Genomic DNA, 26,672 nt, shown 5'->3' with positions numbered 1-26,672 from the left:
GTTTTTTTAAGCGTGTGTCTCTCAGCTGCCGAGGCGGATGATGATGATGATGGCGGAGCTGGTTCAGGGACAGGCCTCGGTGGCTCAGCCAGGAACGAAAGATGACTTCGCAGACACAATACGCCGAGTCCGACAGGTAAATGCACTACTGCGTGGATAAGCGTCGATCCTTTCTACCATGGTGACCAAATAACGAGTGGCTCGGGGCAGTAGTTTGGACCAGGGCGCCCCAGAGTCTACTACTAAACAGTCCTCATGCACCCATGCTAGCAGGCTAATGTTAAATAGCCGAGCGGACAGATTAGAGTCTACGGCGCAGTCAGGACGTGTTTTCTCTCCGTGTCAAGCACTCGACTCGAATGTTCTAGGTGCAACCTAGACGGCTCCACGAGGCCTTATATAATGTCACAAGTTTGTGCAACTTTATTTGGACATGCAGCAACCTGTTGTCAAGTCACAGAAGTTGTAGTTAGCTTAGCTTGCTGTTCCAACTTTGACGGCTAGCTGCTTGAGCCACGCCGAAGCTAAAGCTCCCAAAAAGCAAGTCAGTACTTCGACACGCTGCCCGAAACTTAGCCTGTCACTGTTTAGTTAGCGCTCCACAAACTCCACGTATAAGAGTTTAGGACAAATCCAGTGGTTGATGTGTAACTGCTGCCGACACTGACGTGTAATAATCACTTCTTTCACTTTAAACGCAACGCAAGTCTTCAGGGTTGCGTTATAAACAAGCAATGTAGCTTCGAGCTAACTAGCATGTGTGTGTCGTCTTCTGAGCTTGGAGTTAGGCCATGTAATGTAACGTCATCCGTACAAATAAGCCCCCTCCACCCCTGCTGTTTACTGCACTTGGTTTTTTTCCACTTGTGGCCTGCACAATAACTTTGAATATCAACCAAAATGGACTGGCAGCTATGTTGATTACATCCACTTGTCTGTGAAGGAATGCTAAATGTATGTATCCAGATACTATTTATTTTGCTTATCTTCCCTATTTATCTTGCTTGTTCACATATCCCCTCTGATGATCTGCTGCTTCAACATTTGCAAAAGCATATGTTTCAAGTCTGTGTCGAGCAGCAGTCATGAGTGGAGACTGTGGATGTTTACTGAACTAATTTTGGTTACCCTGTGTTGTGCACATATGGTGGTGTGACAGGTGAAAAAAGTTGAACCAAGAGGCAAAGTGCTACAAGTCTATGGCCTTCAGCTAAGGGGTTTGGACTGAACAAAATCACAGGTGGTCAACAGGTTTTTTTCCCCCCTAGAGTTATGGCAGCTTAGGCCTAACGGCACAATGTCTATGTCCACACACCATTTGGCTCTCGTAGGAAATCATAGGGTCCTGATTTTGCATATAGTAGTTATTTGGTGCTGTCATGAGTATTTGACAATTAGTATGAGTATTTATATGATATAGTATTAATATTTGGCAAAATAGGCCAGTATCAGTGTGAGTACTGATGCTGGGATCAGGACATCCCAACGCCATAATATAATAAGTAGGTTTGATAAGAAAACCTTGAGCTACATATTGGATTCAGTTACTGTCTCAAAGGTAGCAGAAGGATGTTTTTGACAATTGTCCAGGGAAGATTTGTGGTATTCAAGTTAAAAAAAGAAACAACCTGACACAAATGGCACATCATATCAAGTAGTAGTATTATATCCTCGTTATCGTGTTTTGTTTTGTTGAACATTCTTCTCACCCCTTACTAGAATAGGTAACACATATTTGCTGCTGATCACCGATACTGATCACATGGATTGACAATTTGTTATCAAAATGAGACCTTCTGTGACATGAAAACATGAACAATTAAATCATTTCAATGCAGACACATTTTAATATACCTCTTCAAGAAGGCAAAAATTAGGAGAAAAAAAAATCTTGCAGAATGCTGCTGCTATTCTGTCAAAATGACAACTGAAAAACATTTGATGTCAGACGTCACAGTTTGGTGAGTCTCTTGAGACTTTGCTATTTCTGTGAAATATTTACATACTAGCTGCTTGTAGCAGGACTCCGAGACAGAGAGCACTGCATTTATGAAAGATTCCACTCTGGATGTTTTCAAAATGTTTGCATTGCATTGCACCCAACTCAAACGCATTAACGACACCTGAGAGAAGCTGCTCTTGTAGCTTGGTGAAATTAATGATTATTTGTTGGGCAATTAGCTTTGCATTCCGAATGCCACACTCGGACCTGTGGGTGTTGCTAAGCGTCAGCTGCGCTAACAGCCTGCCACCAGCTGTCTCACTTTCATGAGCCCGGAAAACTCTCCGTGCTCCGTCGAGTGCTGGAGCTTTAATTGGCGCCTTCATTTGAAGGCGCTTCCCTGCACAGCATTTTCCCGTGCATGTGCTGCAGGATGCAAACTTTACATGACAGATCGAAAGAATCTTCACGGCAGACTGCTGCTTCACGGCTGCCAAGTGAGCAGCAAATAGGGAGGAGAGGACACGGCACAACCAGCGGAGCTTCATCAGTGCGCCAGCTGTCACACGTGATTGGTCATTGTGATTGGCAATGACAGGTAATAATCAGTATTCACCGGTCAGAAATCAGCCTATCACAATGGGTGACCGATTTATGGGGGCATCCCTAGTAACACATCTTCATTTCTCTGGAGTTCTGGTATCAAAAATGTCCTATCCTGTAGTCTCTCTCTAATTTGCAGCTGTCCTGATCGGACGTGTGTGAGTTGTGTGTTGTGTGTGTGATGAGTGTGTGTTGAGTTTACATATGGCATCAGTGGCATTGGTCACAGAATGCGAGCATTTGGTTGTAGTCCTGGCAAAACATGGAAGAATGGAATCTATCAAAGGCTTCCTTGCCCATCTCTTTTTCATCCTACTGAGGAAGAGTTACATGCTCATGTTTGTATCTCTGTCTTTGGGAGGACCACTCATTGACTTGCTTTCCCCAGCTTCTCACCCATAACCATCCAAAAAAAATAACTTCACCATGACACTTTTTAAGCACCATGATACATAAGGCAGGGTTTCTGCCAGGACTTTTTTTGTCCACTGGTGAATTTTGGCTATTGTCCGCGCAGCGAAAATGACAGGTTGTGTGTGACTTTATTTTGATCTTTGACATCTTCAGGTTTTTCCACTTTATAGGTCGTGACTAAAGATACTTTGTTGCCCTAATGGTGTATATGGAGCATATATTACGACCCATTATTCACCTTTAATAGCGAATAAAGTTATTTAGTAAAGATGAGCTTTTATGCCACTGATAGAAGGTGATGCTTACCATTCATGTCTGACAGAGGATCTTGCCAGTTGACCGTTTCTTATCTAGCATGGCCACAAGAGATTTGTGTCTAACAGCTAAACAGTTAAAGTACAGCAAGCGTTAAAATCATCCAGCTACGACAGAACTTTGCCTCGCCAATGTACTTTAGAAGGGTATGATTTTTATTTTTGTTGTTGATTCCTAATTCTCAATTATGACTCTTACTACATGCTGGTACCGCTTATGATAGTTTTATCATGTCTTTGGTGGGAGGTTGTTCCAACCGAGAGACCTTGGTAAACATTTAGTGAATTAACAGTTTGTCTTGAAGGTTCGGTCCAAAACTGAACATGATGTACCTAGAGTTGGAATGGTGTCGATGCTTTGGTCATTGCAACAACTCATGACCCACAACAGGTGCATGTAATGAAGCCAGCTATAAAAGAAATGATAAATTAGCAGACATTCACCCCAGTTATGGCCTTAAAACTGAATTATTGTTAGTCTGCATTTTAACATCTTAGTCCAACTCTGTGAGAGAAATTTGAATTCCAAGCTAATTTGCGGTTGTTAGCTTGAATTAGCATGCGTGTTACTGTGCAGCTTGACTCTGATCGGACTGGTTGATGTGCGGCTGCGTGAGCTTCTGCTTCGCAACAGAGCTACACACGGAACTGTCAACTCCTCAGGAAGATGTGACGGTGGTGTAATAACATACAATCGGAAAGCTGTACGTCTAACTTGGTGCTGAATTGGTCCTCTGTCGTTGTGTTGTCTGCGGTGAATATGTGGCAAACCTGATCTCAGCCATGCTGATCGCGACAACGCTGATCTGCAGGTGTGTAGACTTGTCTTCAACCAATTTCATTAATCACCTCAACCACCTTCCCTTAATTTGCATCTGACGCCACTTCTCAACCCAACAGACAGCTCTGTGGCGAGGTAACGTTTACATACTGGACTTCCATCATCCTTGCAAAACAAAGACAACAAATTCTCCTCTGAAAGGTTTATTCACAAACTTTCTAGTTCAATCCTGATGATGAATGTTGGATCTGCTGGGATCTTTAGTTGTTGATAGTGGTGTACCAATTGTTTTTTGGCAGATACAGACTGCAGATTTTTTTTTTTAAGTCCCAATTGGCTGATGTCAGTTTTTTCCCCCCCACAACTAAATTATTTTTTTAATTTAATTACACAAACCTATTAGATAACTCATACTGAACAGCACTGTATATAACAATTGCTACTAGCAAAATAAATAAACAAAGCATTTGATATTATCGATGCACTGATCTGACTATCATGGTACAAATACCTAGGCTTTGGGTATCTAGCGATGCCGATCCAAAACCGTTGTTGAAGTACTAACGTTCTTGCCATGCTGTGGGATTACACTGGTCATGCTATAAGTAAAAGGCAAAAATAAATTTGGTAAAGTTTTTACCAAATGTCAGCATTCTGCACATGTTGCATGTTGCTACTACAGTTGTTTGTGTAAGGAGGATGAAATATTTCCACACAGCTGAGTATCTGCTATTAGCCCCATGTGACATCAACGTGAGCACTATACTTGGAGTTAAAATGCCAAGATGGGCTTCCCGGATCAGCACTTCAAAGGTTCTCGATCACACTTCAATAGCCTGGATCGGGTCAATCCCCCGACTTCTGGATTGGTGCATCCCTATTTAACATAAAAAAATAACTGTCATTGCCTTTTCAATAAGTATGAAACAGATCAAACCCACTACATAAACCTCACTCATCACTTGTTAAATACCTGAATGTCTTATAACCTGACAGATCGCTCCCCTTTTCATGGACTACGCGTCCACAGAATGAGTATCTGGGTTCCAAGTGCGCTGTTGGCAGTGGAAAGTTCTGGTCTTTGGGCAGAACACGGCTGCTCATCCAAAACGGTGAACTCCATTAGCATTGGTTTTGCCTGTGGTTGGCTCCAGTTAGCTTTTGCTAGGCCAGCCTCTGCACTACCACATGCTAACATGATCTTATGTTTCTGCTACAGATTTTCAACTATCGCAGCATAACCCCTGCAATAAACAAGGGAACACAGGAATTTATGTATGATACACATCATGTGATACTGTGAAACTATTCTTCAAAATGTCCAGCCCTAGTTTCTGTTGACTGATTGTTGAGGTCACATTTGTGGTTTGACGGGGATTATGCAATGTTTTAGCAGTGTTATTGTTGCACAGGCAAAACATTTCTTTCGTGAAGCGGCTACAGTTGTTGTTGTTGCTCCCTTTTAGATTTCCTTATTACTCAGCATTGTCGCTGAGCAAATGTTAATCCCTGCTGTGGTATACCTGCTACCTTCTTTTTCTCCGGTGAGCACCGAAAGTGATAAACACTCCACATGCTGATGGAATTCTGTAAATGCCGGTGACATATTTTTCCACATTAAAAAGTCCACGGAAGCAGAAGTTCCCGTTCTGTGATTTTCTTCTGTGCTGAACCATATGTGAAAGCTTTTGACAAGAGAGTGGCTGTCTTTTGGCATGTTTGAGCTGAAAGATGAAACACTCACTTTTTAACGTTGAAATGTTCATCTTGTGGATGATATAAAGTGTTTTAAATGTGTCTGTTCATAAAATGACTTGCCTGCATTTAAGACTTGTCGAACATAGGGGTGCCAGGAAGGAAACACTTGAGAGAATCACAATTCTGCCATAGTAATGTTATTTTGATGTTTATTAAATATTTATATTTTTTTAGAAGGGATGCCAGAACATGGGGTATTGTGCCCATATCGGGCTTCAGCACTCGTACTTGCAGATACCACTTGTAGGCAGCACGCAATTTTTGGCAGTTATTAGAATTTTGTTAAATTTGCACTACACTTGTGACCGTCACACTTGTACAAGAAAAACGTACTGTTGATCAAATACCAATATCTGTGGGGAAAGAAAACTCAATGACTATTTAATGGCGTAATCAAGTATTGGTGAGTACTCAAATGCAAGTACTCATACTCTACACATTTTGGAAGAATACTGGTATTGGTGCATACCTAGTTTTGAGTTTGACCCTTTAACACCTGACAGAACAGGATCTCACAAGTGTTGTAGCCCAGGTTGGAGCTAACTACTGTGATGGTTGAATCTGAAGGGATTAGATGGGACAAATGAAGCCCTAGTGGAATATCAAACTCGTATATTAACTTTTCTGCCACTGTGTCTCCAGATGGCAGCAAAGATGGGAGGAGAGCAAATGCCCAACATGAACAATTCCTCTCCAGTCCTGGACCCCTCCCTCTATGGCTTTGGAGGCCAAAAGCGTTCCCTGGACAATGGTGGTAAGTAGTTTGTCAAGCACACGTCCTACCACGCACACACAATCGGAGGAGCCTGCTGATCAAAAACGCGTCTTCAAGTTGTTCTAAAATCTGATGCACTTCTTACTTGACCACGCACACTTTCAAAGCATAATAAGTGTGGTCATAGGTCTGTCTGACCCACGATGCCAAAGACAGCTTGCGGGCTACGTCCTGCTTCAAACATTTGACACTCCTAGAGCATCGATGGTTACATAGAACTGAATGAATTTCTCAAATGCATCCAACATGAAAACATTGTTATGAGGCAATCTGGGTGATTGAGTGTTTAATAAGATGCATGGAAGGTAAATTAGGAACTACGTGCCAACCTAAACACAGGGGAAGCCAGTAAAGAGAATTGTTGTCTTTCAGGATGTCTGCTTTTTGGAGGATGAAAATAGATTAAATACTAATGTCTTCTAAAGCTGCTGCGTCTAAAGTTAAATAACCAAATGTTTTTGTTGCATTTAATTGGAACGTTTAAATAAAAAAAGTTAGTGTTTTATTGCACTTAATCCTGTTTGAATGGCTCAAAGAACACAGTCGGGTCTTCACTCAGATTATACTATAGTGATATGATATGATATATATGAGAGTTCTCAAGAGTTACCTCTTGTACGTAGGTTTCTTTTTCAGATTTCTTGTGATTAACTGGTCTATTAAATTGTTTTAAATAAGGAGGCAATCTGGGCTGCATCTGTGACATTAATCCATTGTCAGTGTCCTTGACAGTATACTGTATACTTGTCAGTATACACGTGAATTGAAGTTCTTATATGAATCGAAATGATGCTCAACCACAATTTTCATTCACGAATTGAGCACCAACTGAAGAATAGCTGCTGCAAATACTGAACATTTAACGCTGGTGTCTTTGTTGCACCCAAAACATTTTGCTGTACTGTCATTTCTTCATTCCTGTTTTTTCTCAGGTCTTTTTATATTCATAGCTGTTAGATTCTCAAGTGTTGACCTCGGAGCATTTTCAAAGTAAGCGAAATCGGGGCAAGAAACCATAAAATTGATTGAGGGTGAGACATATCTTCTCAGGCATTTGCAGCGACTCATCTTCCAGTGACCCTGCATGACCCTCGCTCTGTGCTACCTGTCAAAATTCAATTCTAGACCTGCCGTCGCTGACCCTGCTGCTGTTTTCCTCTTTGACAGTTCTGATTGAAACACTCAAAAGCTTATGGTTCTCACTTCCTCCCTGCTGGGGGTCAAACACAAAGATGAAGAAGTGACAACAATATTAATCTGCTTGTATATAACTTTCCAATGCTGCCTTTTGTTGTAGTTGTTAATAACTCGGTTTGTAACTTTGCAATGTCTACAAATTTTCGATTCACTTAATGTTAACAAATTTTATTACAGGTCAAATACTAAGTGTACATAAAATATACTTAAGGGTCCACTGATCTGCGTCAATATCCCTCATCTTGACGATTCTGCAATATATTTTTTAGTGGAAGAGCGATCCTATCTTCTGATCTGATCTACGACTGTTATTCACTGCACGCTCCAGCAAACATAGTTGCCACATAGGAACCGGGTTTTAAAGTTGACGTGCTGCTAACCAAAACATACAGGCAACCCAAATGTACATTTTCACACATCTTTATGAGCACGAGTTCTTAATTGTTTTCTGTCCTTGCAGTGGGGAACCACCTCGGTGCAATGGTACATCAAAGGTGAGTGCACTCATGATGTTTTGTCAAGTTCAGATCTTTATTTTTTTGGCAGCCAGGGTTACCATTTTAAGGCACTTCCACTTAATCTTATCTTGCATATTTAATCCATTCTCTTCGTGCCTTCACTTTTTACATCTATGGTCATTAATTGTCCATATCCTTCCCTGATTTCTGGTCTTAGAATTATTTCCAAACTTCTCATCAGTCTCGTTTATTTTGATGTCCACTGCTTACAGTATAGGATGGTAACAACAAATAACCCTCAGCATTGAAGTGCCCTGAACCAGTAACAGTGCAGAATACATTTCAGAGCAAAGCAATGCCAATCTGAGTAACGCTGCAAATTGTCAACTAACTTGCACATGATCAAGCTGTGATTCTTCACTTGCATAATTACTTTTTCCTGTCTGGTGGCAAGAAGACTGCAAAACTTATTTTTAGGCAACTTGGACTGCTCTAAAAACTGTCCAAATGAGTCTCAACTGTTTTTTTTGGAAGATTACTAAGTTTGCTAACCCAATACTGAAAGTACTGCAGAGATGCAAAACAAGAGTTTGACTGTATCGACATCTTATGGACTGATCTGTCATCTCTCAGGGCTCTCACTACAGAAGACTACAAAGTGCCTGATAAGATGGTGGGATTCAGTAAGTGACTTTGTACTTTCAGGCCCTGCTCACGTTTTGCTGGATTCTTTTTTTTGAAGTGTGAATTTTAATCTGTTTCCCTAACAGTTATTGGAAAAGGAGGCGAGCAGATTTCCAGAATTCAACTGGAGTCTGGTTGTAAGATCCAGATTGCATCAGGTAGGTTTTAAAATCTGGTTCCCATTTACACCAGGGGATGAACATCTGCTGTAGGAGTGATTTGATATGGATTGCTCACAATTCAATACTGTGACAATATTTGGTCCGTGACAATGATACACTGTCTGATATATTGCAAGAAATTTCAATACATACATCAATGATGCATCGCAATATATGTGACTGGAACAGATAAAATACCCTTTAAAAGGGATATGTCCTGTGATAATGCATTTATTGAATGTACAAAGAAAACGGAGCAGAAATGTGCATTTGCATTGAGCCTCACTGCCTCCAGGCTTGTAAATACAAGCAATGTACAGCTGGACAAAGTGCATGAACATTAATAACTTGACTAAAGTCAGTAGCAATGGTTCTCTCATCTAGTCTAGCCTCCACACTCCAGAAGCAAAGATGCAAGCTGCGTAATTTTACCCAGATAGCAATAGGACTTGCGTCGCCAGCTCTCTGCGCAGGTTGTTAGTTGAAGTCTGTGTTAAACTTTGATCATGTTGGATACATGCTTTATGATTCACCGCCACACTAGGGCTTCATTTGTCCACCACTTTAGAAAAACATTGGTTTGCGGTTATTCCCATTTCATTTATGACAGAAGAGGACATGGACCCTGATCCCAGAAGTAACAGTGAGGTGACGCATAGCCTGGATAGCAGTTGCGAGACTTGCCAACATCGGCAAGATGCAATCACTCAACACGTTGGTTCATGAAAGTTTTGACTAGCAAGTTTGAAGACAAGCTCTGAATCAAAGCATGCGTGTTGCTGTTTCGTACTCCTCTCCCGTTAGTAAAGCTAGCGTCAAAGTAGTCCTTATCTTATCACTTGTCGAGCATTGATTTTGAGTTTGTTGAAGGTTTTTTGACATTTTGCGTTCACAATATGCTGTAACCAAATAATGACTCAAACCATGTGTTGCACTGCTTCGCAAGTTTCACATAGTAGCGGCACTCGGACTGCTACTACAGCCGGTGTTTATCATGTGAAAGGCAGAGCAGTTTCATGTCCCTCACCGGACAATGTATTTCAAGATGGAGCATATATGCAAACGTGCGTAGAACGGGAAATGAAGATTTTTAATTTAAACAACTGAAAATGCTTTAGTGATGTGTGTGGTCTTTACATTATACTAACTTAATGTATGACCGTTTTCTTTTGGTTATCTAGACAGTGGTGGAATGTTAGACCGGCCCTGCACGCTGACTGGCAGCCCAGAGAACATAGAGTAAGTTTTCCTTTTCAGACCGTTGAAAACCTGAAGGGATTTTTTTTTTCCTCCACAAAGGATTCAAATCTAATGTAGCATCTTCAACTCCCATTGCTGACTGGTGACAAATGTCGTGCTGTCGTGTGCTCTGCAGGCAGGCCAAGAGGCTGCTGAGTGAAATTGTGGAGCAGTGTCGGTACGGTCCAGGATTCCACTACGAGATGGACGGCAACGGTTCCATCCAGCAGATTCTTATTCCCGCTAACAAAGTTGGCCTGGTTATTGGGAAAGGAGGAGAAACTATCAAACAGCTGCAGGTATGCTGGTTTGGCTCTTGGGCAGGGGTCTCAAACTGATCCACAAAAGGGCCACAGTGGGTGCAGGTTTTGTTCCAACCAATCAAAAGAACACCTTTTCACCAATGTGATGTCTGGAGACTGTCAATGTGAATCAGTTGATTGTCAGTCAGGTGGTGCTTGTGTCAGGTGAGTGGTTAACCAGTGTGTAATTGTTAGATTGGAACAGTTTGTCTGCTCTTGAATCATTGTTTTTGTTTTGTTTTTTTTTCCCCCAATTTGGTTTGGATGGTTTCAGGTTGGTGTGAAAAGCTCAGTGTTTTTATTGAGCAGAACCTGTGTTATAACAAGTTATGAATAGATCATTTGGGTGCTTTTTTTTTATATATACTTACTGAATCTAGCCGTTTGTCTTGATCCCCAAATAAATACCTAAAATTGGAAGAAAAAAAAACATTACTTAAACTTTGGAATAATTAAATTGGATGACAATGTTGTGTACTCTGTCACCTTCACTGGTTTCCATTTGGTTTGATCACCACTGTGTGACACGGTAAACCTGTCTTGAGTTTTATAGTCGGTACCTGTCTGTAGTTTGTTTTCTCATGTGTCTTATTTCTTCCCTGCAGGAGCGAACTGGAGTCCAGATGATCATGATCCAGGATGACCCCATGCCCACTGGAGCTGACAAGCCACTGAGAATCACAGGAGATCCCCACAAAGTTCAAGTCTGTTCAACAAAATCTCATTTCTGTTTTTCTCTTCCATTTACTCTGGCCTTTACACATTTTATACACTTTCTATAGCTAAGCAACAAACTGTGTTACTGTGTTGTGTGTTGTACTGTATTTTTTTTTCCCTGAATCCGTGTCTCTTGTTTTCTTTGCAGCAAGCACGAGAGCTGGTGGTGAAGCTGATCAGAGATAAAGATCAGGGAGATTTCAGGTCTGGCAGAGCTGACTTTGGGTCCAAAATGGGTGGAAGCTCTCTGGATGTAAGTGGTTTTATATCTGTTTTGACACAACAGAAGTGACGTTTTGTATGCATGCAAAAGGAACACACTTGGGCACATTGTAAAGAAAATATATAATTTATATATATTTGTGGAAGGAAAAACTTGAAGGCTTTTTTGTGATTTCTGCTGGTGTGCTTTCAGGTTGTTGTTCCCAGATTTGCTGTGGGCATCATCATTGGTAGAAATGGAGAGATGATCAAGAAAATTCAAAACGATGCCGGAGTCAGAATCCAGTTCAAACAAGGTAGAGAAATCATGCCGGTGCACTCTAACTGACCAAACTGTCAATCATGCACTGTTCTGAGAGTTCCTGGGGTGCAGTGACCTGCCCTGTGGATGCTGTGGGTTGATTTCAGCGCTCTTATCTTTTAAGTCCCTCTGCAGGCCCGTAAGCTGCTTCAAACTGCCACTTTGGTCCCATCCTCAGTAGCTCCACTGTCAGGAGCTATTCTAAAGTTTTATAAGCCTCCGTCACTCTACATCTCTTACATCGACATTTATATTCTTTTTAAAAACAAGTTTTTTTAGACTTTCATTTCTGCAGTAGTGCTAAAATTTTATAAATATATCTTAAAATGTAGAAAATAATAATCCTGAGTGTACATTAGGGCTGGACGATAATTTATCGTACACGATATACCGCCAAACACAATCTCCACGATGACAATTCTGCATGTCACAAATTCGATAAACACGTGACATTCTTGCTGCATTGGACTTGCACACATGAACATGAGACCGCGACGGTGCGCTGCGCTCTCCAGCTCTGCTGCGTTTGACAGCCAACACCGGCGTGTGACAGCTGTGGACAGTGTACGTTCACGATTGTAGTTTTTAGCTTATTTTTAATACAGGGAACCGTTGATAATGACACCTGTCAACTCTGGATCTGTGCTTATTTCATTAGATGGAGTCAAAGTATTAGTGAATTATTAAGGCAAAACAAAAAAAAACATTTTAGGACAGAATTGTGAAAATGTTTTTCATCACACAAGAGAAAGGACTGACATGTATCATGATTTTGAGAATAGAATAAGACTAAATGATCAATTATTTAGATACAGCAGACAGACGGCTCAATTGAACCCCTAAATTAAATGACTGGGTTCTACGAGAGACATGAAACATTGAATTTCTCATCTCTACACTTGGTTAACTATTATATTTAGACATAAACAAATAATGATGCTGGAGACAAACTCCAGTAATAATTTTCATCATGAAACAGTTTGAGAGACTGTAGTGTCCAACACATGGAATAGAATGAAAATGGATTTATCGTGAGAATTATCATCATCGCCGAAATTACATTTATTGGGAACTTTTTTTCGTCCGTATCGCCCACCCCTACTGTACATTAGTGTTTTTGTGGGCTTCATTCTGTAATTTTCCTCTGGAAAGTTTCCGAGTGTAGTAAAGTAATATGGATTAGCCTCAATTCCTGTTTCCAAAGCTGTGGTAGTCTGTGCCTTGTGAGTTTTTTTTCCTTACTGCATAAAAACACAGCTTTACCGTTTTTACTGACCATCCCAATGATTGGGTGGTGATTTGTCTGTATAATTTAGTGGCCATTTGCCCAACTTCTTGCGTTCCAGTATTGAAACCACAATGCAGGTAGCTTGTATCTTGGATTGGAGAATTTTGGGTGTATCCGAGTCGTGGTCACTCATGTGGCAGTTTAAAAATAAATTTGAACATGTCAGATTCTTATCAAAAGGAAACTCTCCTACTCTTTTTTTGTGACTTGTGTCTCTCATAAGTTGCTGGTTGTGCTCAAGTACTATTTAATACCAAACCATCGGGCTTTGCACTTTTCATTCTGTTACTGGTGCTGACTGCAAGAGGTTTGTTTGTTCTATAGATGATGGAGTCAGTCCCGACCGTGTTGCCCAGGTAATGGGCCAGCCAGATCACTGCCACCATGCAGTTCACCTCATCAATGAACTGGTTCAAACTGCCCAGGTCAGTTCTCTTTGGTTTTCTGCTGCTGAATTTCATTGTGGTGCAGTTCATTTTTATGACTTATATCTCGTGCTCACTGTATATTGAACCAGTAGGAGTTGACCCTTATTTCCTTTGGCTCCCACAGGAGCGGGATGGGTTTGGTGTGATGGGTCGTCGTGGGCGTGGGGATTGCAACATGGGAGGACCTGGAGGACTGCAGGAAGTGACTTATGCCGTTCCTGCCGACAAGTGCGGCCTGGTAATTGGAAAAGGTAAGAAGCACTTTTTTCTGCAGTTCTTTTCATAGATTTTAACATCACTAACAGTAAAAATGGTAATAGACACACCAACTCCACAGTCCCTCTCCTGCCACTGTTGCCTGAGGGATCAAAACTGTCAACTTTCAACCATAACGGTCACACTGGATCATTTCTTACAATCACTAAAGAAAGATGAAAATATATTGGTTTGTAAAGGTATAATACCAACATGTTTCTGCCTGAGAAGTTTTTGCAAACTATAAAAGAGTGAAAAGACTAAAATAACACATGACTCACATTTCAACAATTGATGTTGGTTAATCAAAATGTGCTAAAAATTATCTCAAGGAGTCAAACTTTTTCTTTGATTTTCGGATGGTTTTTCCTATTTTACCTTATACATTACATCCCTTATCCAATGTGAACATATGGGTGAGGCAGCCTCGTTCCATCTCGTCAAAGTCAACCTGCGAGCCAAAAGAGTAGGAAAGACCAAAAGTCTTTGGCCACCCATTAGAAGTTGTTGATGTACTGGGTTAAGGCCAAAAGGGAGATGAGTGGATTAGGTTCCATTTTAATTGTTAAAATTACTGATGATGCCTCAAATATACTGCTCCAAAACCCAAGTCCCAAAGCAATACATTTTAATGGTGGCAGCAGAACCTCTGCCGTTGCTTCAGTATGATTTAAAACGAAAAAAATCCTGAAGTCACAAACTAGTTCTTACGCCGATAAAACAGTGAGTATCAAATTGTGTGTTCATTCAAAACACTGCACGTCATTAATCCCTCATCCTGGAAGTGCTCTGTGTTTAAACATATTTGTACTGCGACTAGTACATTGATAATTTTTTTTTTTCTTTGAAAAAGCTTTCTTTTTTATGGGCCACTCATTTGACTACAGTGAGTTTTTTTATACATATTGTGGAAACAACCACCTGCTTTTGGGTAGTATTATGCATATTTATTTAAATCAATTCACTTTAATTCAATACTTGCCTGTCTTTTTATGATATTGTCTTCAGGTGATGAGGCCCTTCAAAATAACTAATTTACATGCTTTTTGGTCCTTTTTCGGTGCAGGACTTTTTCTTCAGTCCCTTTGTCGCTCTCACTTGAAACTTTGTAATGCTTTCTGACTTGAAGGATGTAGTGTAGTGAAACTGAGATCTTGTTATGCAAAATTGTTAGATACTATCTAGCATAAGTTAAGTGTAGACCTCTGGCAGATGTCTGACTTTCTTTGCGTCAATATAAAGAGTCAAGTGTGAAAGCCTTTTTTGCTCTGAGCTGGATTCATGAATATGAATCTTTTAAGCCTCCATCCATCCAACCATATCATGCTACTCTTCCAGCCATTTTCTAAATAACCAGAGTGCCGTTTGGTGGTTTGTCCCTGCATGAAACTGATGAGGGTCGAGTGACCACCCCCCTTTCTCCCTCCAGACCTCATGTATACAGCACAAGTGGCATTCATTGGCTTCACTAAGGGCTTAATGACGGGGATAATGCGTGTAATGTGACATTAATTGTTAAAGGTGCATAATAACAGCCCTCAATCATGTGGAAGGCTGCCTGGCATCTAATGAGGGCTTTTCAGCCCAATAGAGTGCAGCGAGCGAATGAATAGGAGGAATTAGCTTATTGGCTATTCATGCCCACTCTATTGCCAGCTATTTAAAAGTCATTGACCATTGCATTGGAAGGGCTATGAGTGAGTGTGTGTGTGTCCATGCATGTGTCCTTGGGGTTGTGTGTGTGCGTGCAGTGGTGGGAGGTGTCGGGGGGCCTCTTTACCTAAGATAAAAACATGGCAATAGAAATGTCAAGGGCCTTTTGTGAATGTAGTGGGGCAAGGGAAACAAATAAACCTGGGCGTTGCGTCCCCCTCTCTGTGCATTAGCATATGAAGTGAGCCAATATGGTCGAGATGGCGGTGGGTCTGGGTGCTGTCAGCCGCTCCCTAAAGGGTGCGGTGATTAATATCTTTACGATGCCATATGCAGCCCATTGCCCCTTCGTTTTGACCCCCTGCTCACACTCACACATAGTGTCTGTTAACTCTGCTTGACGGATCAAACCACCCACCAACCTGCTCACTTTATTGCCGGCTCAGCGCGAGAGTCCTAACAAGCTTGTCAACATTAGCATTGTGACGTTGCTAACCCAAAATCTGCTTTCAAACCCCCCAAAAATTGAGGTTGTAAATGAGGTTACGTTTCGGACTGGTTTATGAACCAGTAATTGAAAGTGTTTTGTCACCAAGGATGGAATTTTTTATTCATTGCAGTCGTCGTCAGAAAACTATCTTGGTAATTATTCAGTGAGTCGGCAGAATAATACATTAGAAATGTTTTCTTTTGAACCCTCAATAAAAGAGGACCCCAACATTTGCAAGTGTTGCCACTATGTAGTTGATACTCACAAGTTCAAACGCTCATTTCATTACATTGCTAATAATTACATCAGCAAGTTGAGATCAAAATACTAGCTCCATAGAATGTGTACCCGACCCCTGCAAAGTAGATGTCCACTCTACAAGTCAATGGAGTCAGCAGCTCTAACTTGGCATCGCAAGTCGTCTGCCAGCTGACTCTCGGAGCAAACAAAAGTTCCTGCGGCGTTTACTCGACTCCATTTCCACATGAAATAACTCAACTTGCTGGCACTGAAAATAAACAAATGACATTTTCATCGTCGAATATTTCATCTTTAAATCTGAGATTCATGAGGGTTAATCGTTGACAGTGAGTAGATAATGCAGGCTGTAGATATGAATCTAATGTTGTGCCTTTCAGCCACCACTTCTGGTGTTATGCTTATCTTCAGCGATCAGCTTTCATCAAAGTGGTTCATGTGGGAAACATTGCAACCCTATTGAATTTCATGAATTTGGCTTTGTTGCCATTAGTATCTTCAGCAAGTGGATCTTTATCATTAATCAACATGGAGATACTCTGATGCCACTTAAGTCAATATTCTGTCAGTCATCTGCATAATGTGAATGTTGAACCAATATAATGAAATACATTTGCAAATGTAGATAATTTATATGTAATGGATAATAGTATCTACCGTGCTTTGTGTATCTTTGGCTTTCACACCCAATTCAGTGGTAAAGTATTCTGACTATTAAAACAGTTTAACATTTGATGCTCCTAAACATTATAGACAAACTGTATTATTCCACCCTGTATCCTGTTTGTTACCATGATGGTCCGTCAGCTCTTGGTGAACTACATCAAGAACAGCCTTTTGAATCAATTGTTAAATGGAGACCCTTAAGACTTCCATGCTGCCTATTGATGACAGGAATCTGTTAGTTGGGGAAAATGTTGCTGTTACTTGCAGTTTCCTTGTCTTGTCGTGGCCATGCCAATCATTTCTGCTCTGTGGTTGGTGGCTTGTCTTGCTTTGTCTACATGTTATGATCCATATTTTACTGTCAGCACCTTGGCTTCTCCCCCACCCCCCAGGCTCCATTATTTCTCGTGCACACCAGCCGCTAACCAGTCCCCCTGAATGCAGTCACCAGTTGCACTTTTGTGTCGAAGGCCTTTCTCCAGCTCACTAAACCAGTCTCATTAATAAAGCCAGCATTATCTGTCCTCACTACTGGCCAGTCCATGAAATGAATAGTCAGGGTCTTCATTGCTCTCTGCTGTCTGACTACAAGACCTCATAATGGCTTCATTAAGGCAGAAGTTTCATTTGGTTGACAATGGGTTAATGGCCCATGTGCAGTCTGTTGGCAGCAAGGAAAAGGCCCTTGGAGGTGGAGAGGTTTTTGATGAGCGTTTTCATTCTGGGGTCATCCAGGGTCATCCGAGTGTCAGCCACAAGTGAACAAATGTGTAATTGATGTTGGGACAGCCCCGGTGCCCCCCCCCGCCCCGAGAAGCACCCTCAGCCGTTTTCCTTCAGATAGGCATTGTGAAGGGGGGTCAGTGGTTGTTTGCCCCCCGTTCTCTCCCTCCTCTCATCACAGAGGACAACACAGAGTCAAGAATGAAAAGGGTAAAAGAGACAAACGGTATCCCAGAAGGAGGATACGCTTCAATTTTGAGCCCTTTCTCCTGCCAGCTATGTTTCATTTCTCCCTGCTGGTGTAATTGCCTTCCCCACACGTCGGGTAGCTGGCATCTGATGCCGAAGAGGGGGCCACTGGGCTGAAGATGTCCCCTTTGTTTCCCAATTTGCATGGATGTTACCATAGAATAGTCTAAGTGGTGAGACACATGTCAGTCTCCAACAAGGTAGCATTACCACTTTAGTTCGGACAAGTGACTCCACACTTGCCTGTGAACTGTAACTGCTGTGAGACAGTCACCGTTCGATCTGAGTGTCACAGAAACATTGTGCAAGATTAGAGAACACACTCAACTGGGTTGTTAAAGCCCACATCGGCACAATCTTAGCAGCAGGTAGGTGGAGGGCGTCTCCACTCTTGATCATTTAATGCTTTTAGTGTCAGTCTTGTTGGACTAATTTAGGAATGTGTGTGTGTGTGTGAGAAACATAATGGGTCCCGTCGAGCCAGACCTGTAAAAGAAGTGAAAATGAAACATGTTGACAAATGGGTTGCTATTAGCATGAAATGAAAGTGTATTCATTTCCATTTCTGCTGGTTTGGAATTTGATTTTTCTTGCTAACTGCACTTATTTCATTATGGCAAATATGGCAGAGTTGTAAGAAACAGCCTGCCAACATTTCTATTACTAGACTACCTCCAGTATTACAGAGGGCAGAAAAAAAAATCTTGTTTTCTTTTGTGGACAAAACCGTTGCAATGTGAACATTCAATTTCTGTATTATTTTGTACAGTGCTGAAATGCACATTTAAAATCAGTCTTAAGAGTTTCAAAATGAAACTAATAGTTTAGGTAGAGATGTCAAAATTTGCAGGTTGATCCATCGTCATGATTCATCTGATTCAAAGTTTAGGCTAATAAACCAATCTGCTGCAGAGACGGAGTCATAACACTGTATTACGATCATGTTTAACTACAGTCTGTTACAGCATTTCCGATAAGGATTTAGATTGATCTCCCCGGGGTTTCTCCAAATGACTCCTGAGGCAGAGTCTAGTTTGAGGGCGCTTTCACACTAGGGATTCTGTCTCCAGACAAAGCTCTTTCGGCTCAGAAGTCCGGGATGTGAACACAAGCGAGTCAGGTTTTGGCCGCAGACTTGATCCCCGCTGGAGAGCTGCACCTTGTCTCGGGGAAACTCTCAGAGGGTGGTGACCTTCTCGTCTCAGGCGACTCCATACAAACATGATAAATGCCGGCCAGTAAAGGGTCTGATCACTGTCTGTGGGTGGACAACATTGTTTATGACCAACTTCTCAAGTCCCAGAACACTGAGGTGTGCAGCTGGGAGCTGCATGACAATTGCGCTCGGAAACGGGAACCTGGACTTGCGATGTGTGCGGATGTTTGATAAGTCACATGTTTTTTTTAGGCTGATAAACATCTGATTTTGTTGACAGACAGATTTGCTTAAATGAATAATGACGTCCGGATCTGTGCTTAAATTAAAACCTTCTTTGATCCTTTCTCTCACTGTGTTCAGCGTGGATCAATCAAGACGCTCCGTATTACGCAGCATGTTTCCACTATTTTCTTGTGAAATTAGCATGACAACACTCTTTCATGTTTAGTTTTGTGTGTAAAATGCCACATTCTGTTCCAGCTGTGGCATAGCTCCGTCATCATTTCATATCTGAGCTGAGGACAACTCGTAATGTTAAGAAGTGACAGAGAAATAAGCAGGCCAAGTCGATGGTTGTCGGTTGTTGATTTGAGTTTCAAGCTCCCAGTGAGAATATTTATTGGAATATTTTTAGTTGATGTGAAGTGTTCAGTACACCTCCTACCACATCGCCAAAAGGAGCACAGTCCTTGATCCTGGTCCACATTAATTTGACAACAAATTTTTTTGACAACATGAACTGTGCCTTTTAATGTATTTGTTGAACACATTAGGTTTGTTTCCCCTTATGCCCATGTGTAATGAATGACGATTTAAAAATGTGACCCATAAACCTTGGTTTAATGGAAATGAATCCATGGCAAGGCTGTGTTCAACAGCAATTGTTTTTGGGAAATGTTTGTTCACCGCATTGTTTCTCTTGAAGGTGGTGAGACCATCAAGAACATCAAGGAGCAGTCTCGCGCCCACGTGGAGCTGCAGAGAAACCCGCCGCCCAACACTGACCCCAATGTCCGCATCTTCTCTATCCGCGGCACCCCGCAGCAGTTGGAAAAGGCCCGTCAGCTGATCGATGAGAGAATTGGGGTAGGTGGTCTTGCTCCCCCCCCTTTGCTGCAGTCGCTTTTGTCTGGCCAGATATTCATGAGCGCACATGTCGCTGTAGCGAGCGGCTGGGTCGAGCCCGGTTGCTGTGCTCCTGGTGGCCTGAAGGATGTCACTAGAGGTTAAACGTGAAGAATCCATCAAATGGACTTAATGGAGTGCATCAGCGCCTGGCCGTGCCCTCTGACCTCGCCTGTTGGCTTCCTTAAAACCCGACTATGGTCTCTGACTGGTCTGCTTCCCTTTCTGTGTTGCAGGCTCCAGGGATGGGGGGAAACGGAAATTTTGGCATGAATCCATACAACCAGGGAGCCGCGACTCCTCCTCAACAGTAAAGTTCAAATTCGTCCTGAGCTCTGCTTTCCACACAGTTTATGTACAGATGTCAAATTCTGTCTTCTGTCTGCCCCCAGTGGCCCTCAGACCTTCATGACTGGTGGCTGGGGAACCACCTTTCAGATTTGGCAGCCTCAAGGCCAGCAGGACCATAGTGAGTAATGGAACTCGTACCTGAATATTTTTGTGTTTTGTGGTTGCTCTACCACATGAGCAGTGTACTGCACAGGCATTTCAGCTACAAGAGCAGATCGTTCAGTGAAGTTTTGCAAGGATTTTCACTTATAAAACGGCATTCATATTTTTCACTATTAAGTTAGGAATGTGTGTGTGAGAAACATAATTTGTCCCATCGAGCCAGACCTGTAAAAGAAGTGAAAATGAAACTTAGTGACTAATGGGTTGCTATTAGCATGAAATGAAACATTTCTGCTGGTTTGGAATTAGTTTTTTCTTACTAACTACACTTATTTTGTGTTGACAAATGTGTTGTATTTTATATTATGTTGTGTTTTATTTAGTTTTCTTGTGTGGACAAAACCTTTGATGCAATGTGAATATTCAATTTCTGCAATATCTGGGGTTATCTTGCGCCTCGTGTTGTGTGATGCTTATTGGTCGCATCTTGTCGTCACTAACTCTCAAACGTTTTAGCAATTGTTTTTATGAGAGTTGAGTAACATCCACAGTTGTAGATGTTGTAGAAGTTGTTGTAGAAGTTAGATAATAAAACTGCTGAAATTTACATTTAGAAGCAGTTTTACAGTTACAAGATGATACATTAATAGTTTAGGTAGAGATCCATCGTCATGATTCATCTATAGCAGTTCAGAACGCAGCCTCTTTAAAAGTGAGTTGTTTATAAAGTTGACAAGCAGAATCGACTTTCCTCAGAGCAGATGTGAAATAAAAATGGAGATGAGGCAAACGGCAACTATTGTAGCTTGTTGCTGAATCCAGAAATTAACTTAAGTGGATGGGGACACCAGAAGACCCAGCCAGACGTGGATGGACAAGTTAAATTGAGGCTGACAAATGATTCCCTCTGTGCCCAGTCAGGGAAACATGGAAATATTCATGTTCCCTGTGGCCAAACCACCACTTTCCTGTGCAGACACTTTCAAATTTGCTGTTGATGGAAACGATCAGCACCAGCTCACAGATGACAAAGACGAAAGGAATGAAAACTGGCTCTCGGTAACTGTTGGTTTTATCTGTGTCTGGTTTCAGGTCACAATGGATCCCAGACAGGCCAGATGGACTGGGATCAGTATTACAAAAAACTAGGCAAGTGCCACTCACAGTTGATGTATGCAGGGAGAAAATGAGAAACACAAGGAAGGAAGTGTCGGGACTGACCTTCGGGGTTAAAAAACACTTTTGTTCCCATTTGTTTTATTGGCTTTTTAAATCTTCACCATGTTCTTTTCATCTGAGCCGCCGATGGGGCCATTGGAATTAAACCTTTGTGCTTCACTGTAGGTCAGCAGAATCAAGCCCAGAGTTCTGGCCCGGAATACAACAAAGGCTGGGGTGAGGACACGCGGAAGTGCTTAGATCATGAGCTCAGCGCTGATGGCTGTCACGCTGTGAAGCTGGAAAGTGGTGCGAAGATTTGTGCTCTTCAGTGTCTGTCTCCTCCTCCTCTGCAGGCCAGACTTCAGGTCCTGCATCTCAGCAGAGCTCCAATCAGGACTACAGCGCCTGGGTGGACTTCTACAGACAGCCCATGGCCTACTTCAACCAGGGCGGACAGCAGAGCCAGCCCCCGGGCCTCCAGGTGGGAACGTTGACATGAACTGTGCACTTTGGTTTTGATTCTTTCAAAGTGAACTAGTTCCTCTGGTGTAGCTGCTCAAAGGCCAACATGTCAGACATGCGTCGTTTTGAATCGAGCTGCTGCTCCTCGTGACAGCTGAGCTTGACGTGGACTTGAATTACGATATATTTCATTCCTGTGCTTCAATTAAAAAAGAAATCAAACATGAACGGAAGGTTGGAGGAGAGTGCGCTTCACTGTTATGGTAAATGACGTGAAGCATTTGAATTGAGGTTAAAAAAAAATTAAATTAAATTAGGGCTCTTTTTCAAAACAAGAGAAACACCCTATTTTGATTGGGGAGCAATATTCTCCATCAGTTCAGTCCAGAACCTTTTCACTGCTCCTTCATTGATTCTTCTGAAGTCTCTTTGTCTCCCAGTGTCTCTACTGGATGACTCTTGTTTTGCAAGAAAGTCTCTGTAATTCACCCAGTCCTGACGTGATGACCGGTGTCAGGGTCCAGTGCACACTTCCTCCAGCAGCATATTCTGTCAGAGACATGTTTTGCTATGGTGCCATGGAAAAGAACCAAATGCTGCTAGTTTACTCTCCAACGTCTGGATTGAGGGTCAAAGGGTTTGGGGTGGCCTTTACTTTCAATGACATTTAAGGGTGACTTAGCGCTCACTTTCATCTGTTGGTTCACTGTTTGGACTGGATGACCTCACGTGGAATAAAACTTGACCACCTCCTGGAGTCCAGCCTGGCTCCTTATGTACCTGTGCTCAGCGTCGTAAGATGGACCCGACTCAGGAGTTGGGTCAGGCTGCACAGTGAGTTGGCAGATTAAGACAGTGGCTCATGTGTGGGAACGGGACGGCTGCTGAAGTATGAAGGGTTTTGTTATGACCTGAGTAGATGGAGAACTGTGCCAGAGCGATGGTTTCATTTGAGTCCCTCTGGTTTCCACCTGTAGTGAAGTGTTGCTCGTCCCGAGCACTGCTGCACGTCTAACGTGTGTGTTGCTTCTCCAGGATCACTAGGCGAGCGGCTCGACTGGAATCACTGAGGATGGAAGCGACCCCAATTTTTAACGGAGGGTTCTAGATTTACAACGCCTTGAAGACTTTTTTCTTAGTGAGAACACTAGCTGTAGAATGACTTATATCATAAAGTAATATTTCTAAAATCAGGAACATTTATTTGTAACTAAATGCTTATGTACACTGTTATTTTGGATAGACAGTATCTGGGATCCCTTTTGTTTTCCTTTTGGACTTGAGAGAGCTGTTTTCTGGTTTGTTTTTTTTTTCTATATTTTCCTGTCTTGACTCAGATTGTTCCGCCAAAACGAACCCACAAGTTGTAACATTTCAAACGGCAATATGATCTATTTTTTTCTAGTTTTGTTGAGATGCTGATTCTTCGCTTAGCAGTCTTGAATACCGCTTCCTTTTTGTCACGTCATGAGATGTTTAAAAAAAAAAACAAGTGTGTTTTCCTTTTACATAATTCAGTGAAATGAAACTGTGATGTTTTGTTACAGGAAATGTGTTTTGTTTTGTTACACGGTTGAAAGAAAAAGAGGATTAATGTCCAGCAGTGGCAGTAGTTCTGATTTAATTCCTGTTGTGCATTGTAAGCTGTTTTTCATTGTCATTTTATTGTACTCTGGTTTAAAAAGGTGCAATATCTTATTTCACTATTGAAACAAAGATGGGTTCTCTAATATTTTGAAAGACTTTTAACTTGTAGTTTTAAATGTTTTTCTGTTTTCAAATGGAAATGTCATGGATAATTTATTACATTGATCTGATATATGATTTCGGGGGATGTTGCAAATAGCTTTTTTGCCTTTGCTACCTTGTAAAACTGTAAATATGCTCATATTTGACTGTTAATTTAAAATATATATGTTTCATATATATATATATATAGACTTCTATAAAGATTATTTGTTTTCCTGCAATCACTGTTCCAGGAAAATTGTCCCTCTTTTTTCTGTTCTGTTGTTTCTTACTGAAAATGTTCAAAGATTGTGAATGTGATTTTGAAATTTGATGTTGCATCTTGTTATGAAGAAATTTATTTGTGTATGTTCTCAATTATTCAAGACTGCTAAGCCTCTGTGATTCTACCTGTGTGATAATTGTAGTATTTCTGTTTTAATTAAGTATTATGATCAAAAAACTGTCTTATTTGGTACCTCGCAGTTCACCAACACCCCGCCCAGGGTGACGTTGGTCTCAGTCCAAGGCTAATAACGTTTTAATTTTTTTTTTTAATTCCTTTGTGTGATCTGATATAAAATGATGCAGCATTATGGAAACCTGATCCTTGTATTAACGTCGTTTCTTAATGAAAAGGGATTTAATTTGATAAATGTCTAATTATGGTGGCTTTTTTTTTTTTCTTCTTGTGTACAGTTAACCCTGTATTAAAAACATCCAGACGACCTCTGTCTGCTCTTAAGCTAATTTTGTTTTTGTTTGGCAAAAAAAAAAAAAATGGATGTCTGTCGTTCTCTTGATTTTTATTGTTGGAAATTCTTAGTTGAAATATGAAAACTGATGTTTCAGAGGTCTATAATGTGTTCTATAATGATGCTAGAGAATATAGAGGCCAACTGTATGTTTTATAAGCTGAAAATCTATTTTCTATAGTCGACTGCCAGTTCTCAAAGTCAAAATAAATTTTCCGCAAGCCTCTCTTGTGGTGGAGCGACGGTCTTCATTTTCCTCTTCATGCTGATGAGAGAATGGGAGAAAATGTTTTGGTCTTGACATGATCAAGTTTGTTGCATGTACCTCCTTCAGTTTTCCCCAATATGGTCCAAAAAAAATATTTTTTTTGGGGGGGGGGTTAATTTTTCACCTTGAAAAATCATTTACCTACTATATTTGTACATTTTATTAGAATCATGTTTCTATCTGAATTTATACTTGTGAAATTATGAAGGTTAAAAAGTATATTTTCCCCCTATAAAAGGTGACAATTAAAATAAATGTTAGTATATGGTTTACCATTTATGACATATTTTACATAGCTAATGTGTTTTGCGATGCTCATCAATGTAGATAAACATTTTAGTTCTGATTTCACTTGGTGATTGATAATCTCACAAAATGTATTGAATCAGCAGCACATTCTTGTATTCAGAGCTACGTTATTGATCCCTTCTTCGTTGAAATTGCGCTGCTCCTCTAAACAAACGCCAGCAGGAGTGTGAGCTCTCTGGGCCCCCTGTCCGGTGAGATGGTCCCCTCCATCTCTGTCACTGCACATCTTGGCTCTCAGCGGGTGGGGATTGGCGGTGGGCGGGGGGCCCATGTGACGGGGGTCCCCTTCCTCCGTGGCCCCTGCATTGATGCCTGGCAGCTGTTTCCAAATCCAGTCCTTGATTTTGATCCTCTTCCTTCTTTGGCACTGCCTTCCCCGTGGACCGCTCTGACCTGGTGGTCCATTGTTGCGCGCTCATAATTTACTTGTTCCAGGATCATTGGAGTCTGAGAGCTGCAATGATTACTAACTTGGTCACACGACTGCAGGCGCGGCGGCATGTGAAGCTGTCTGCTGCTTTGGGCGCAGTGAAATTCCCTTGAGGAATTTTCAGAAATCAAAGGTTTAACTCTGGCCTCATGGAGCGAATCAAAAGGCCTCATCAGATCGAATATGTATTAAATACTGTTGCACCAGTCAAGTATAAGATCATGACCTGATGGTGTTCATGCACCGTTTCCGACGCCAATATTCTCCACCACGTCCTCAGAGTGCCGCTGCCACGACACATGGCAAGGTAGGAGTTATCTTAAACCTCTTCCGTCCCAGGCGTTTGTCGAGTTTTGCTCCTGGAATCGCAGTAACCAAGGAGGAAATAACTTTCTTATATGGAAATTTGTTTTAAAATAAATGACATGAACTGCTTCAAGTTCCTACTGATAACATTTGCAATGCTCCAACCTGTTTGAGACACAAGAAAGATGGGGAAAAAAAAACTGGTTTGCTCACAGATGGAGAGAAATGCCCTCTTGGCTTGGTCCTTGTAAGGAAAAAAAAGGGTCCTACACTCGGCCAACAAGAAGCAGTTTTGGTGCTTCATTCAAAGTGTTGCCTGCAATGTAACCAAGTTTTAGAGCAAGGTGGCTGCCACCTACTTTATTTACGTTTTTCAGAATGTTCATGACGAAATCAATTTCGGAGTGCCTTTCTTCCAGTCATGATCTGATGGTCGAGCTGAGATCAGGATGGTTTCTTGGCCTCATTTTAATATGCGCTGACATCAGCAAGACTCTGTTTTGAAAGCAAAGGTTTGCAAGAAGCCATGCAGGAAATTTTAATAGAAACTTTGGGCTTTTTTTCTCTTATTCAACAGACTGCTGTTGTGTTCTGCAGTGTGCCGTTTCGTGTAATATATATATATATATATATATATA

General features: G+C 41.5%; 1 protein-coding gene across 2 annotated transcripts; it reads left to right on the top strand.

Annotated features, from left to right (window-relative positions):
- On the top strand, positions 1 to 24,711 carry fubp3 (far upstream element (FUSE) binding protein 3). Of its 2 annotated transcripts, none has more exons than XM_053843597.1 (19): positions 1 to 136; positions 6,455 to 6,566; positions 8,245 to 8,278; positions 8,876 to 8,925; positions 9,013 to 9,084; positions 10,269 to 10,326; positions 10,463 to 10,625; positions 11,234 to 11,332; positions 11,494 to 11,598; positions 11,761 to 11,863; positions 13,481 to 13,581; positions 13,709 to 13,835; positions 19,963 to 20,123; positions 20,399 to 20,472; positions 20,555 to 20,631; positions 21,708 to 21,764; positions 21,960 to 22,010; positions 22,130 to 22,257; positions 23,274 to 24,711. In XM_053843597.1, exons 1-19 carry the CDS (start codon positions 38 to 40, stop codon positions 23,280 to 23,282), a joined length of 1,680 nt encoding a protein of 559 aa, XP_053699572.1. In that variant the 5' UTR covers positions 1 to 37; the 3' UTR covers positions 23,283 to 24,711. The 2 variants fall into 2 exon arrangements, with proteins under 2 accessions (XP_053699572.1, XP_053699578.1); XM_053843603.1 differs by lacking the exon at positions 1 to 136 and adding an exon at positions 3,259 to 3,420.
- The last annotated feature ends 1,961 nt before the right edge of the window (positions 24,712 to 26,672 follow it).

This window comes from Synchiropus splendidus, chromosome 1 (assembly GCF_027744825.2).
Source record: "Synchiropus splendidus isolate RoL2022-P1 chromosome 1, RoL_Sspl_1.0, whole genome shotgun sequence".
Classification (NCBI taxonomy): Eukaryota; Metazoa; Chordata; class Actinopteri; order Syngnathiformes; family Callionymidae; genus Synchiropus; species Synchiropus splendidus.
This window is presented reverse-complemented; position numbering and strand designations above follow the sequence as displayed.